This window comes from Polypterus senegalus, chromosome 12, assembly GCF_016835505.1.
Source record: "Polypterus senegalus isolate Bchr_013 chromosome 12, ASM1683550v1, whole genome shotgun sequence".
Taxonomy (NCBI): Eukaryota; Metazoa; Chordata; class Cladistia; order Polypteriformes; family Polypteridae; genus Polypterus; species Polypterus senegalus.
In genome coordinates this window covers 1104110-1119096 of record NC_053165.1, presented here as the reverse complement: position 1 = coordinate 1119096, position 14987 = coordinate 1104110, and the positions used below count along the sequence as shown (strand labels likewise).

The following is a 14987-nucleotide window of genomic DNA, read 5'->3' as shown; positions in this document are numbered from 1 at the left end:
AAAGAATTTATGTCTAAAAGTTCAGTAAATGTACAGTAGCCATGCTTTTTACACATTAAAAATATAATAATAACTAGAGCAAATGAGCATATTATATTTGTTTGAATCAGCAGCTGTTTAAATTCAGCCACACTTCAAGATGCACTTTCTTAAAATAAGTGGAAGTATTAGAAGGCAGGCAGGAATTCATAAATACTTTCTAAATGAATACACCCTGAATTAAGATATAGTAGATATTATGCAAATTAAAGTAGGGAGCAAAGTATGGGGACATACTGGTGTAAGATGCCTACTATGTAAATTTTGAAACTTGTGCTAATTTTTAGAAGAATAAAGCATTTCATTAGAGATGTGCCTAGCTAATATATGGAAGAGGGCTACCAGTTATCAGTTAGTGAAACAACTGTCTGTTTATTACAGGATGAAGTATCTGAAGTTCTGCAGAAGTCTCTCTCTCTTGTTAATCCTGAATCTGTTGTAGATGAAGAAAGGATGAATGGACTCAGTCAAAATCCTGAGCGTCCCTATGTTGTTCGAAATGACTGGATCCCTCCTCCACCCAAGATTTTAATATCATCTATGTCAGATGACATCAAACAGGCCTCCTTTCCTACATGTCAGACTCCAGATGAGGAACATTTTAATTTCTGGCCAAGTGAAGAAGACACATCAGGCAATATTCCCATTGCGACTGAATTAAGAAATCGCTCTGATTTGTTCCTAGAACTTGAAAAACAGGCTCCTGTCCCTGTGTGTGGTGCATTCTCAAGCGAAACTTCTCCTATATGTTCTGCAGAAAATTCGTCTGACATCGATGTTGAGTGGAATGGCATAGATCAGCAACAATATGGAGACGGTGAATGCAGCAGTAATGTTAGTCCATTAAATGAACTGCATATGCCATATGTTGAGATAGAACAATGTAGGACTGATGACCAAGTAACAAACAGCACAAGTACAAAGGAACCTGACAACTCAGTTGATTTTGTTACATACAAAAGTCATTTTAAGGACTCTCATGATTATGAAGAAACATATGAAATGTCCAATATAATGAGGAACAAACTGCCTTCTGAAGAAGATGAGGCATACAAATATATTTTGGAGCTGAGCACAGAGAAAGCACTGCAGAATGGATCACCAGAGTTTTGTGATGAACAGGACCATCCATGTATAAAAGATCAGACAATCCATCCCACCAAGGACATTTTGATTTCAGAACAATCAGCTGAAGATAAAATCATTGTTAGACAAACTGCTTCTGATATATCCACATTCTCTGAGGAATCTTGCACATTTATGCTAAAACCTCTACAAAGTGTTGAAAGTACTGGTGCGATTGCTAAAGAAACCCACAATGATAAAGAACCTATGACCACACCTTCAGGACAAGCTTCATTGAATAATATTAATCAAGATGAAATTGAAGGCAAAACCAGGAGCTCCTCGGTGTCTGTCATACCATTAGACTTAGTCTACTACCCACATTATGATGTTGCAATCTCCGATGTCATAAAAGCTTTTTCAGAGCCAACTATTGACTTGAACCTTCCCAAAGATAAAAACCACAATCTTGCAGGTGACCTAGCATCAGATATTTCGGCTAACCAGAATTCCAAAGAAGACGTACAAATGATGGTTCACTTTAATAGGGTTTCATCTCAAGATGTGTCTCCAGGAGAGGAACATAATGAAACTGTGGAATGTGAACAATACACTGAAGAGACTGCTGGTGCTGAGCAAATCTCTTCTGATTTGAACTCTACATCAGCTCAAGCTTTAGTGGAAGTGGATCCAGGAGCCTCAATAGTCAAGTCATCTAGTGACGAATTTGAACTTTTGGAAAGTAATAGGCATGTAGATAATGAAACACTTGAAGAAATTACTTACCAAAGCATAAGCCTGCATGACCAAGCAAACATAAAAGAAGATTTTCAGGTAATATAAAGATACCATTGGATATTCATTTTGGAAATGATGTGCATTGCATTAGTTTCTTATTCCAACTTTATTTTTTTCCCTGGCATTCTGTCTAAATCCCTTCACAGTACAAGCTAGCTCCGTACTGCCTTATAACATACTGTCCATATGTAGTTGATGGCTTATACATGGATTTGGAAATAAGTGGGTTGATATTTAAAAATCATGCAGAAAATCATTTTGTATCATGAGAAGAAAAACAGACATAAAGATAAGTTCAAAGAAAGTGCCCTAAAGACCAGAGAGTGGGTGGATTTAGTCAGGTCAGGTAAGATTGTGGTTTAGACTCGTAGAGTAAAGACAGGAAATCCTACAAGCAGTCCAGCTACATGTTATTGCTTTCTTTTGATCCTTTACAATCTTTTTGAGATTATATGTGCATTTTTTTAATGTTAGGTTTCTGAGAAGGAATATTGGGGCACGCAACTGTCTATCAGTAAGTCAAATTGTGCAGTGGACACAATGGAAGAAGAGCTGCGTATAAAAAATGAGGAAATGGATTTGGAGTATACAGAGAATGGAAGCACTTCTCTTGTGGAACACGATGACAGTGAGGAACATCCAAAGGACATACCGTAAGCTAAACGAGATTTACAGGGGATTCAGAAAGTATTCAAACCCCTGCCATTTCTACACACTTTAATATATTGTAGATTTCATTTTAAATGGATAGATTTACCATTTTTGCCCATCAACATGTTTTCCGAAAGGTTTGCAAATTTGTTAAAAATGTAAATCTTAACTCTCTCTTTCCTGTAATTATTCAGACTCTTAATTCAGTATGTTTTAGAAGCCCCTTTGGCAGAAATTACAGCTTCGTGTCTACTTGGGTGAGTTTCTACAAGTTTTGAACTCCTGGATTTGGACACTTTAACCCATTCTTCCTGGCAGATTTTTGTCAAGCTCCGTTAGATTGGATGGAAGACATCTGTAAACTGCCATCTTTAGGTCTCCCCACAGATGTTTTATGGCGTTTAAGTCTGGTCTTCGGCTAGGTCACTCAAGTCTTGTCCCACGCCACTCTAGCATTGTCTTGACTATATTCTCCGGGTCATTATTATGCTGAAGAATGAACCATGGCCCCAGTCTGAGGTTGCCTGCGCTCTGGAGCATGTTTTCTGCAAAGACCTCTCTGTATTTGGCTGCTTCCATCATTCTCCCAGTTCTGACCCGTCTCCCTATTCCTGCCTTTGACAAGCATCCCCATAACACGATGGTGCCACCAACATGCACAACTGTAAGGATGGTATTAGATAGGTGATGAGCAGTACCTGGTCTTTACCAGACATAGTGCTTGGAGTTCTGCCTAAAGAGTTCCATTTTTATCTCATTAGACTAGAAAGTCTTTTTCCTTAAATGTCCTTTGAAAACACCAAGCAGGACAACATAACAACTCTACAATAAAAGTCTAATGGATGGAGTATTGCTAAGATTGTCATCCTCCCCAAAGCTTTTTCCATCTCAGCAGAAGACTTCTAAAGCTCTGTTAGATGGACCTCTGGGCTCTTGGTCAATTCCCTGGCCAGACAGTCAGTCAGTTAGTCAGACAGACAACTCTAGGAAGAATCCTGGTGGTTCCAAACGTCTTCCATTTCACAATTATTGAGGCACTGTGCTGCTAGGAACACTCACGGCTTTAGAAATGCTTTTCGCTGTCGACGCTGATCTATGTCTCAACAGCATGTGATGACAAAGGTCTATAGAGAGTCTTTATAACTTGTTTTTAGTCCTGATATGCAGTGTGAATATGGGACCTTCTATATCAATCAATCAATCAATCAACATTTATTTATATAGCACATATTCATACAAAAAAAAATGTAGCTCAAAGTGCTTTACAAAATGAATAGATAAATAGAAGACACAATAAAAAAATTAACTTAATTAACATAGAATAAGAGTAAGGTCCGATGGCCAGGGTGGACAGAAAAAACATAAAAAAAACTCCAAAGGCTGGAGAAAAAAATAAAATCTGTAGGGGTTCCAGACCACGAGACCACCAGCCCAGTCCCCTCTGGGCAATCTACCTAACATAAGTCAAACAGTCCTCTTTGTATTTAGGGTTTTCATGGAAGGACCTGATGATGATGGTCACGTAGACTTCTGGCTTTCAGTCCATCAATGTTGGTGCATCATGATGCTTTGAGTAGGTGGTGGTGGCGCAGGCCGCCACCACAAAGAAGCCGGATATTCAGAGGTACATGTACGCCTTTCTTCTTCAGTTTGTCTTGGGTGCACTCCAGTCTATTTGTAGAGACAGCTCAAGGAGAATTAAAGCAAACAGGATGCCCCTGACCACAATTTGGAGTACTAAAGTAAAGGGTCAGAATACATAGATAAATGAAAGAAAGATTTGGGATATTTAATAAATATGCACACACTTCTGAAAAATGTGTTCACTTTAGGTTATTTAGTATTGATTGAATTAAAAAAATTGCAAATAAATCTATTTAAAATTAAATCTACAACACAATAAAGTGTGCAGAAAGTGAAGGGGCCTAAATATGTTCGCAATCCATTGTGTTTTGCTCATTTGAATAATAGGCATTCTGTTTTTTGGTTGGTTGTGCTTAAATAAATAGAGATACAGTTAATAAGTCTGATACGATATTCACATAACTAAAAAATATATAACATCAGAAAAGAAGTATTATTCGCAGCTTACAATTACATTTCACTGGCCCAGAGTCCAAGGTAAGGGCAGCTCTGCAAGACCTGCAAGTTTCCAGTACTAAAGCTTATGTTGCAAATGAACTTTGCAGACCGCCTCTAACTTCCTTATAAACAGCAGTTCTATGTTTTTTAGTCGCCGTTGTGAGTGCCTCCTTATATCTGCCACAATTTGGTTTGAATCTTAAGCAAAAATAATAACGTAAATCACCCAGACCATAAATGAAATGCATAAGGACATAGTTCTTCTCATGTACTAAAGCTACCATCTGCATGATGTTGATAATTGCATCTATTTTTGACAATTCCTGTTCTTGTTTTACTTTTAATGGGTCAAGCAGTGAAGGATTGGAGTCATCATTTACTGAAAGCTTTCCTCTTCACAAAGAAGTCTACAGAAAACATCTGGAGTTTGGAGATTTCAAGGTATTTAATCAGACAAAATTAAAATAGAAATGAAAAACCCTTTTGGATGATTAGAAGACCCTTTTACGCACCTAATTATGTGTTTGTTTTTTTCCTCAGATTTGTATCACTGATAATTAGTAAAATGACAAGTTAGAGGATTTTTTAAATAGGTATAGCCTTCATAACGATATGCAATTATCAAAGAATAGTTAGCAGGAAATGTGTGACCTTTAGTTTGTAGTCCAGTGGCCAGCTCATTAGATGTGTGTCTTTTGTTATCTTAACTGTGACCGTTTATTTTACATGTTCTGTACTTCGAGAGTTGATACTGTGCCTGTAGCATGTTTGTTTTTATCATGGCTACATCTCTTCACTTGTCAGCAGCAAACCCAGCTTCTTGACAAAGCTCTTGTGTGGAGTACTCCCTGACTGTGTTCAGACCAACATTGGTTTCATTTACACCTCGCCCTAAAAAAGGTGGATTGACAAGTAGATATGATCGAGAGAGGAAATATAAACCGAAGCCAAAGTCAAATCCGGGTCTCTCCTATCGTTCACTGTTATCAAAATATTAAACAAAGAATTGTATTAAGGAGACAAGGCAACAAATCTAAAAACCAGGGAATCTAAACACACGCACGCCAAAGACGGCTGCTTGAGGATATCTGCAAACTCGAATAATGAGCTGTCTGATAAGTCACAAATCCATATTTATATCATCGTGGTGCTTGTATTAATTACTGCACTATAACAATGGCGACTCAAAGTGGCAGCACCCATTAAGAAGACATGCAACAGATATGGCAGAATTACTTTAATTATTAAGAATAATTTAAACAATAATAATAGAAGCTGAATATGCACTCTAAAATATTATAATTCACACAATCACACCAGTTTCTATTCTGTGTTTCATTTTTCTGAGTCTCTTTGTCTGCATGTTTTTTCCTAGATTCATCATGCTGTCATGCTCTCTTTAGTCATGTCTAATTCCCGGTCTGTCCCCAATCCATGGTTTGACCAGTCCTTTGCTTGTCACTAAGCTGTGTGCTTCCCAAATGTCATTACACCATTAGCCTGTCTCTCTCTTGCAGCTTGTCTGTCCCTGGACCCAAAGGCTTAACCACAGGTGACCCGTAGGCATGGAACAAAAAGACTGAGTTGGTATTAGGCTCTGCGGTGGGCTGGCACCCTGCCCGGGGTTTGTTTCCTGCCTTGTGCCCTGTGTTTGCTGGGATTGGCTCCAGCAGACCCCCGTGACTCTGTAGCTAGCATATAGCGGGTTGGATAATGGATGGATGGTATTAGGCATTAGACAAATTTAATTGTGTTGAATTTTGTGATGACTAAATAGTGTTAATAAAAAAATGTGGCCTTGTATTAGGTATTGTATGGCATTGCTATGTGACTGAAATGAAGCACAAAGGCAAACAAAAATGTCTTTCATCAAAAGTAGGGGATTTCAATCAGAGTTTAAAAAACTAGAACTAAGGTATAAAAGGCTAAACTGACTGAGCTTTGGCAGAACCTTTATTCCCAGTCTGTATAATGATCCAAAGGTAAAACGTGGTGCAAGATAGTAATTCCATCCATCTTCATAACCCGCTGAATCCGAATAGGGTCACAGGGGTCTGCTGGAGCCAATCCCAGCCAACACAGGGCACAAGGCAGGAACCAATCCTGGGCAGAGTGCCATCCCACCGCAGGACACACACAAACACACCCACACAAGAAGCACACAATAGGGCCAATTTAGAATCACCAATCCACCTAACCTGCATGTCTTTGGATTGTGGGAGGAAACCCACGCAGACAAGGGGAGAACATGCAAACTCCACGCATGGAGGACCCGGGAAGTGAACCCGGGTCTCCTAACTGCAAGGCAGCAGCGCTACCACTGCGCCACCGTGCCACCCTTGTAATTCCAACTAATTCCACAGAATACACATTTTACAACTATAAGTAGCCTGAAAGCACATCAGACAGTTCAATCAGTATAGTAAACTTGCAATTAATTGTCATTATTAAAGGAAACGTTATGATCTGTAATATTAGAAAAAAGAAGACATACAACTGAAGATTACAAAATTGTAAGCAACTGCTACAGGCCTTCCTACATACCTAGCTAGTTATGGCAGCCCTGCTACACCATTACAGTAGTCACATAAGTTACCATTAACTACGTATGTTTCATCCTATGTGAGGGCTTCTTGTACAGCCCAACCCTGCATGGTAGAAGACTGTCTTCTAAAGCTACCATCTGCAGTAGCCCGATCCTAAAGGAGTCTCCCACAGTTGGAAGAAAATTGAAATACCTGGGGATAATCAAATTAAATAAAAATAATTCTTAAAAGGAAATATTAACCTCATCAAACAGGATTTTAATTGATAGTCTACCCTCTACAGTATATTTGCTTAGCCAGGAGGATCAGCATTGTCAAAATGGAAAATGGAAATTCTTCCAAAACCTCTTTTAGACTATCCCTATATACTACAACAAATCCATTTTTAAGGAGTCATTTGTCTAGAACTCAGAACAGTGACACTTTAATAAGGCGTCTCAAGGGAGATTTAAAGGGGAAGCTGTCTCTGCACTGACTAACGTGGCCCATTTCTACTACTGGGCTGTAAATGTCCATATAGCAGAACATTAAAAGACTGGTAGACGTCCACTTATCTACGATCTGCTTGGTTAGCCCTGAAAGAGGAAACCCTGTTCTAAATCTTAATAGCATGCTGTGCTCTGTGTTCACGTTAACACTCATTTTTGTCAATTTATCAGCAGTCCATTTGTTCACAGTTTACTAAAATATGGAACTAATGTAGGATTCATTTGAACACAGAGAAGCTCCTGTTTGTTGCCCCCATACATAACAGCCACCTTCAGACATCTTTAATCTACGTAGTATTCAATGTTTGAAAGATGACACTTACAGATCTCTAATAATATATTTGCATCTTTTGAAGAAACGTACAAATGTAATATTCCACTATATATATTTATTTATTTATTTACCAAACTTAGTTTTCGAATTTCTATATTGTTCGCAAAACACAGAACTTCGGGTAATAACACATCACTTAATTAGCTCAGGGGTCCAATTAAAAACAGAAGGCGGAGGGAACAAAAACTTGCAGCCACAGGGGGTCCCCAGGACCGAGTTTGGGAAGCACTGCTTTAGAGTATATATCTCTAATGTGATACTGGCTAGTATGGCTGAAGATTTAGTAGGCATCTACAGAGTATAAAAAAAAAATGAAGGAACTTACTCATCAGTGACCTTGGGAATGATGGGAAAGGGATGTCTCAGTTATAATTTCAGAAAAAGAATTGAATTCATCCATTTCATATAATGCATATGGTACATTCTAGTCCATCCCAGTTTACAACTGTGGCCCTCATTGGGGTCTGGTTCCTGCCTTGTGCTCCATGCTGATGGAATAGACTCTGGCTTCCCATGACCCTGAATTGGATTAAGCAGGTCGATGTACAGTAGTTTGATCCTATGTATAGCATTCATTTGTAGCCTTGACTTACGCAGTTTGTTTTGTGTTGTCATTTTTTCAAAACATCTTATGGTGTTGGTTAATATAAAAGATATATCTATAGTGTGAGATTGTATTATAATTATTAAATATATCATTATTAAATATACCATGGATACACCATTAGTCCATTTTTGTGCCAATTTAGTGCAATGGCAAAGCAGAGTCTTACAAGAGTCTTGTATCAAATGTCTTCTTCTTATTAGGCACCCAGAAATGAAGTCACTGAAGTACTTCCAGAATTTGATGAAAATATACCTGGCGACATCAGGTATGCATACTCTGTGTGTGTATGTGTAGAAAATACTTATCCTCTTTTCACTTTGGGTATGTGTTCTTATTTTAATATCAGTATGCATAATCATTTCCTTAATCTTAATTATTGGCTAAAATTAATTTTAGTTTTTAAATGAATATTCCACCCAAAAATTAAATTTTTTATATGTTACTTACCTCATGTAGTTAGTATTGATGATCAAGAAAAACAATCTCATGTTTTTATGCATAACATAGAGTAAAGAAGTTTATGAAAATGATGGAACCCAAAGATAACCAACGGCAACCAATGTGTAATATGGCCGTGGAAAATAGAAAAAAAATCTCATGTGGCATAATACACATGTCTGTTATCCAGTCTTATGCCGAATAATAATGTTCTGATATCTCAAAATGTGCAGAAAGTTATTTTAAGAATGTATCTCAGAATTCGCTGTTGATTGAGATATGCAAAATACATTTTTAGATTATTTCAAGTTCACTTCATGATATCTTAAAATGGGTCTCTGCTCATTTCAAGAAATCTTAAATATTATTTGTATAGATCTCAAATACATTAGAAGATATCTTTAAAAACACGTGAAACTACTTCAAAATAGCTATATATATATACTGTATATATTACAATTTAAGATATCTCTAATACATTTCAAGATATCTTTAAATACTGTAGACTAGGAGTCCCACTGAAAGAATAGACAGTTTTACAGGAAGTGATTTGGAGACACCTTGACATAAATTTGAAAAGTCTTAAAAGGCATGCAATGTCAGTTTGAGATATCTGAAAATGTATTTGAAATATCTTGAAATTGTTTTCAGAAATCTCAAAATCTGTTGCAGATATCTTCAAATGTATTTTGAAATATTTCAACACGAATTTCAGCTATTTTAAAAAAGTAAATTGCATTTTATGATGTCTGAAATGAATTGTGAGATATCTGTAAATGTTAATGTTTACTACATCAAGCTGAATTATCAGGGTGGAGTGTGAGTTTAGTTTGGTGCTCCTTAGATGGTAATGACACAGTAATATTCACATTAATATTTGGTTAATTCATAATGAGAATGGTTAAGGTCAGCTGCTCATCATACTTGAGACTGGTTCACTTATCTGTCTACAATCGTTTTCAGATGGAGACCCCTCAATGGACAGACCTCTGCAGAAAAGGAAAGGCAGCACACTGAAGAACCTGAGAGTGGAGCCAATTCTGTGTCGATATATCTGCTTGTCTTCTTATGGATGCTGGTCTACTGCCTTATCATCATTCCAAAAGTGAACTTTGAAGCGCTGCCATTTGATTTCTTAGCACCCAAAAGTGGACACTATAAATGACCAGCCATGTTTGATATTTTGTTTTTTTTTTAAGAGTCCCTTTTTTATTGAATCGCAGAAGGAGATTAAGATTCTTAAGATTCTTAGCCTATGCAGCTCACGTAGACCTGGCACAGTCACTGATACCCCCAACGAAGACAAAACATTCCACAACTATGCAATGAAGTTCTTGAATGTTTGGAGCACAACATCTACCCAATTATTGTGCAAAATAGTCTAAACTCTCAAAAAGCCGTGTAAAATAAGACTTGCCATTGAGGTCTGTACTAAGGGTCCATTAATGGGATTTGATTTTTTTTTTAATAATAATTTGCCTGTTACGGTTCATCAGTGACATGTGGCCTGATCTCTCTCGCTCAGTGGCTCTTGTCGCATAATTTCCAGAAGAGACTTTGAGCCTTGCTTGATTAATAGTGTTGTTGTAAAGATGTAAAGAGTTATATACAAATGTTATAGTGTGCTCTATTACAAGAATGAAACAATATTTGTGTAAATTTAATAATGTGTTTTTCTCTAAATTTATAGCTTTATTTATGGTATTTTCACATTCTAATGTCAAACTTTAGCATGTATCTGAAGTTTTCAATTTGACAAAAGTTATGATGCAATTTTTTTGGCATTTGAAAGATGATTTGTTTCTAGGTTTGCAGTTTTATGATAAATTCTCAGTAGAATTTGGGGTTCACTTTGGTGGATGCCAAAATTGTTGTGGAAACACGCATTGGTTTTTGTAATACAAAGAAAACAAAACCAGTTTTGTGGTGGGTTGCAGTGCATTTACCAGTAATCTTGAGAAAATCAGGACAAAATTATCTGATATTTGCCAAATGCAGTAAACGTTCAGAGGTAATTCTGCCATTTTATAGTATTTTTAAAAACTAAGTATTGGAGAGCTCAAAAAGCACAAACCTAAGCAACAGGAGAGAACTGCCAAAGAACTACAAAGCAGTTTTATTGTCGACTGGACGCTTCTTCTTGAATCTTTTTAACATTTTTCATTTTTAGGCTTTTCAGTTTTTAGAGGTTTTTATTTTAAATAGTTTGCAAGGTGTATTTTATTTCAAAGAACTCACAGCTACATTTAAGAGACAGCATCGATAGAATTATCAGGTAACTTGTCATTCAGCATTTGCACCTTTTCGAGTCTAACATTACATTTTATATATATATATATAGAGAGAGAGAGAGTATGTCAGCGTGCTTTATATAAATAGGCAGATCTTAAGTGCTTAATGGGTAAGTGAAGTCAAAGTTATATAGAAACACTAATCACTTTTTATGACAAGTGTCTGAGAATCACAGAATTACTTTTGCTTTATACTTTATATTCTCAATGGCATGCTGGGCAATGAGAGTCCTCGCCACCAGCTTTGTTCATTATAGTTTTATTTTGTCTTTTATAATGTATATAGAGTAGCTGAAAGTTCATTTTATTTATATTTTGGGGTACTTAACATAATGATTTTGTATCAGATTTGTGAAGAAAGTGGTATAGTTTTTGCCTTAAATTCATTTTTGTACCGTAATGGCTCTTGCAAAAATACTAATGGAATTTTATTCTGAAGCGTTAATATCCTGCCATTTGGCCAGCTTTTGACAACTTATTTATTTATTTATTTTTTATTTGCCACTTCTTACACAATATTGCTGTTAACAGTGTATTGATATTGCAGACTGTCCTGTATTCATCTGTTCAGCCGAATTTTACTGGAAACATAATTCTAGAAATTAAACTGGTGGCTTTACACAAATTCTTTAACTGTAGTATATATAATATTATATTTTGGTGTAATTCCTTGAATAATGTATTTTTTGTAAAACTTGTACACGGTAGAAAACTCTATTTTTTCTGTTTTTGTAAATGAATACGTGATGCACATATACACATACTGTAAATGAGTGTACTGTAGTTAACGGAAGCCATGACAATATCGTGACAACTCGGACTAGAATGAAGGCGACGTCAATCACTTCTTTTAAGATCTAAAGCGTTGCGCTATAAAATCACTTTCTGTTTTGGATTTTGCAGTGTAAAGATAATTTTATGTCCTTAAGACTGTCTCTGTGTCTAATAATACTGCTCAGCTTTATCGAAATTTCAGAATTCTTTGTTTTGCATTGCTCTGAACGTAACTGCCCATTATTTGTAACAGTTTATGAAGGTGGGAACCATCTTTAATGAACAGGATTCTTAACCGAAGATGAAACGTAAAGGTAAACTCATTTCTATGTGTAAAAATAACAAGAAGGGTGGAGACACTAGTGAAAACGCAGCTGTACGTAAATGAACGTTTCTTTACTTTGTTTTCCAACACGAGGTGTTTGCTATAGTATGGTATTCCAGCTTTACTGTCTGAAGGATAATTCAAATTAACAGTTGGATGGCACAGTTAAGATTGATGACTGAAAATGAAAAGGCATGTTGACTGTTGCAGCCTTAGTTTAATTGTGATTTTACATTTCTGGTTGCTACTTTCTAAAAATAAAAAACTGCTTTCTGGACAATCACTATCACCTTCTAACCCATGATTCCACTCATTTCCAGATATTAAAACCTTTTATTTGGTAATGGTAGTGTGAATTCATTCTTTATACTGTACTATGAGGACAAACAGGACAAGTTCAAGTGTTGGGGTCTCCAGGGAGGTCTCCATTTAATTAGCAGCAATGCTAAGATTCAGAAACAAAAGAAAGGCAAAAGAAAGCATGCTCTCGTTTAGCGGTCGTGACTGAAGTCGTGTCTGCCTCTAGCATTTGCACTCCGGGTAACGAACGTTTCTTTAATAACGGATGGGGCGGGGCTTCCAAGGCGTTGTCTTCAGCTGGCCCTTCCTCCACTCTAAGGATGGTAGAGAAGAAGAGGTTAGTCGCCGTGTCCCCCTCTTACTTGTCTCCCAGTTCACCTCATGAGCTGAGCCTCCTCCATGCTCCTGCAGTCCTGTACTGTCCGTAGATGACAATACCTTAAGTCAACCGGCACCATTTTCTGTTTAGTGGTTTCTACTTTCGGGAGTTGGATTTCTTTTTCTTAAGCCTTTCCAGCCTTCCTGACTCCTGAACACCACTCAGTATGCCGTGATCTGATCTGCATAACTCTGTATCTGTGAAACAGGGTCTCTCATGCCAGTCACAGCATTTAGTAGGACATTTATCTCGACGGACTTGAAATGCACGCAGTATGATGTAATACTGCCGAAAGAGAGCTCAAGCATTTCACTGTAGTAGTGTGTCCCTGTGCACTTGTAATGAAGCACTAGAAATGGTGATTTGCAGCTCTACGTCAAGCATGTCCACCCAGTGCTTTAATCTGCCAAATGACTGGGCTGAGCTGAACTCTTCCTGGAAAAAAAGAACGTTAAGACTGACAGGCGGCCTTCAAATCTGTCTTAGCAACCCAAGGGGCACAGGCATAAAGTTAAATTAAGACACAACTACCAAGTTAAAGCACATGCTGACTTTATTGGAAGCGCCATAATAGCATAATAATTATCATTTTTTGTTGAACCTTTGCTGACAACAAGCCCCCACGATGGTAAGTGACAAGCTGCTTAATAATGCACTGGGGGCGCGGATCACAAATCTCCAGCATCGAATCGGCTCAAGGGAATAGCCTGGGAGTAAGTTGGAAAACTGATTGATGTCATCTTGATCGTTTGCTGTGTACACCAGTGAAGTTTATAGTAAATGTAGTCAAAGATATTTTGGTGAAGATTAATTAGACAATTGACACAGTTTTCCTTTTTTCAACACATTTCCTTTTTTTCAGCTATTTGCTACTAAGTTCTTGTTTGACTTTTTTTGAGGTGTTTAGTATTTTTTATATAGTTTTTGCTTTATACTTGCAAACTTTAAAGTATCTTCTGGTTTATTTTTTCAAAATGTAACCAACATGAGGTGGATCTTCTGTTATTAGAATTACCATATGATGATGCATTGTAAATCTGTTGTATTAGTAATACTTTTAATTACACTGAGACACCAAGCACTTCTCCTAAGTGGCAACTTTTAGTGTTTTTTAATGTTTTAAACATGTGATATGATTGATTGCTTCAGACTAGTGAAGGGCTTTCTGCGTGTAACATGTACAGTGATTGTATTTTGTGGGAAGGCAGCGCATTCATTGTTGTATACGAAATATCAATCTTTACAGATTACATTTAAGTTTTAAACAGTTCATTAAATACTAACTTGTGCTAAAAATCGAATTTGTCTTATTGAAGCCCAACGTATTTACAGTCAGCATTATGGTGTTTATATAAATGTTTTTTTTTTTTTTCATTTCTAAAATAATTTCTTCCACAATTCACAGCATTTAAATAATGTCATAGCAACTGGAGCCGAGTTATAAAAATAATAAAAACACAAGGAAATCTGTGATAAAAACAAAGTTTTAGAGCTCCTCACTAACGTGCAATTACAGTGCATACAAATAATAAAATGCTTTAACTTGCCTAACTCCGCTCAGAGTTATGAGGGGCCTGCAGCTCTCCTGACATCACCTGGCAGAAGTCAACTCCGCAGTCTGTCTCAAAGTGCACTAAAACACGAGAATCGCCAAAACCGCCAACCTCTACACATTTGGGATGTTGGGACAAAAACCCACCCAGACAGCAAGACACACACTCGGGAATCAGCAGCTCTGACCACTGCACCACCGTGACCCCCCTGCTTAAGCAATGTGGAGTAAAGTCGCTTCTGGGGCCAGTAAATCTGTCCCAGTCCAGAGCGTGGAGGCGGCGCACAACCCGATAGCTAATTTGCAACTTTTTATTGT

General features: G+C 37.2%; 1 protein-coding gene across 1 annotated transcript in view; it reads left to right on the top strand.

Annotated features, from left to right (window-relative positions):
• LOC120541743 (calmin-like) overlaps nt 1-14413 on the top strand; it is a 99507-nt gene extending 85094 nt beyond the window's left edge. Inside the window, exons 9-13 of the mRNA XM_039773642.1 lie at nt 421-1938; nt 2377-2555; nt 4992-5076; nt 8811-8875; nt 10012-14413. Coding sequence (XP_039629576.1) covers nt 421-1938; nt 2377-2555; nt 4992-5076; nt 8811-8875; nt 10012-10213 — 2049 coding nt within the window. The 3' untranslated portion in view covers nt 10214-14413. The remainder of the gene's footprint in view (nt 1-420; nt 1939-2376; nt 2556-4991; nt 5077-8810; nt 8876-10011) is intronic.
• Nucleotides 14414-14987: the final 574 nt, after the last annotated feature.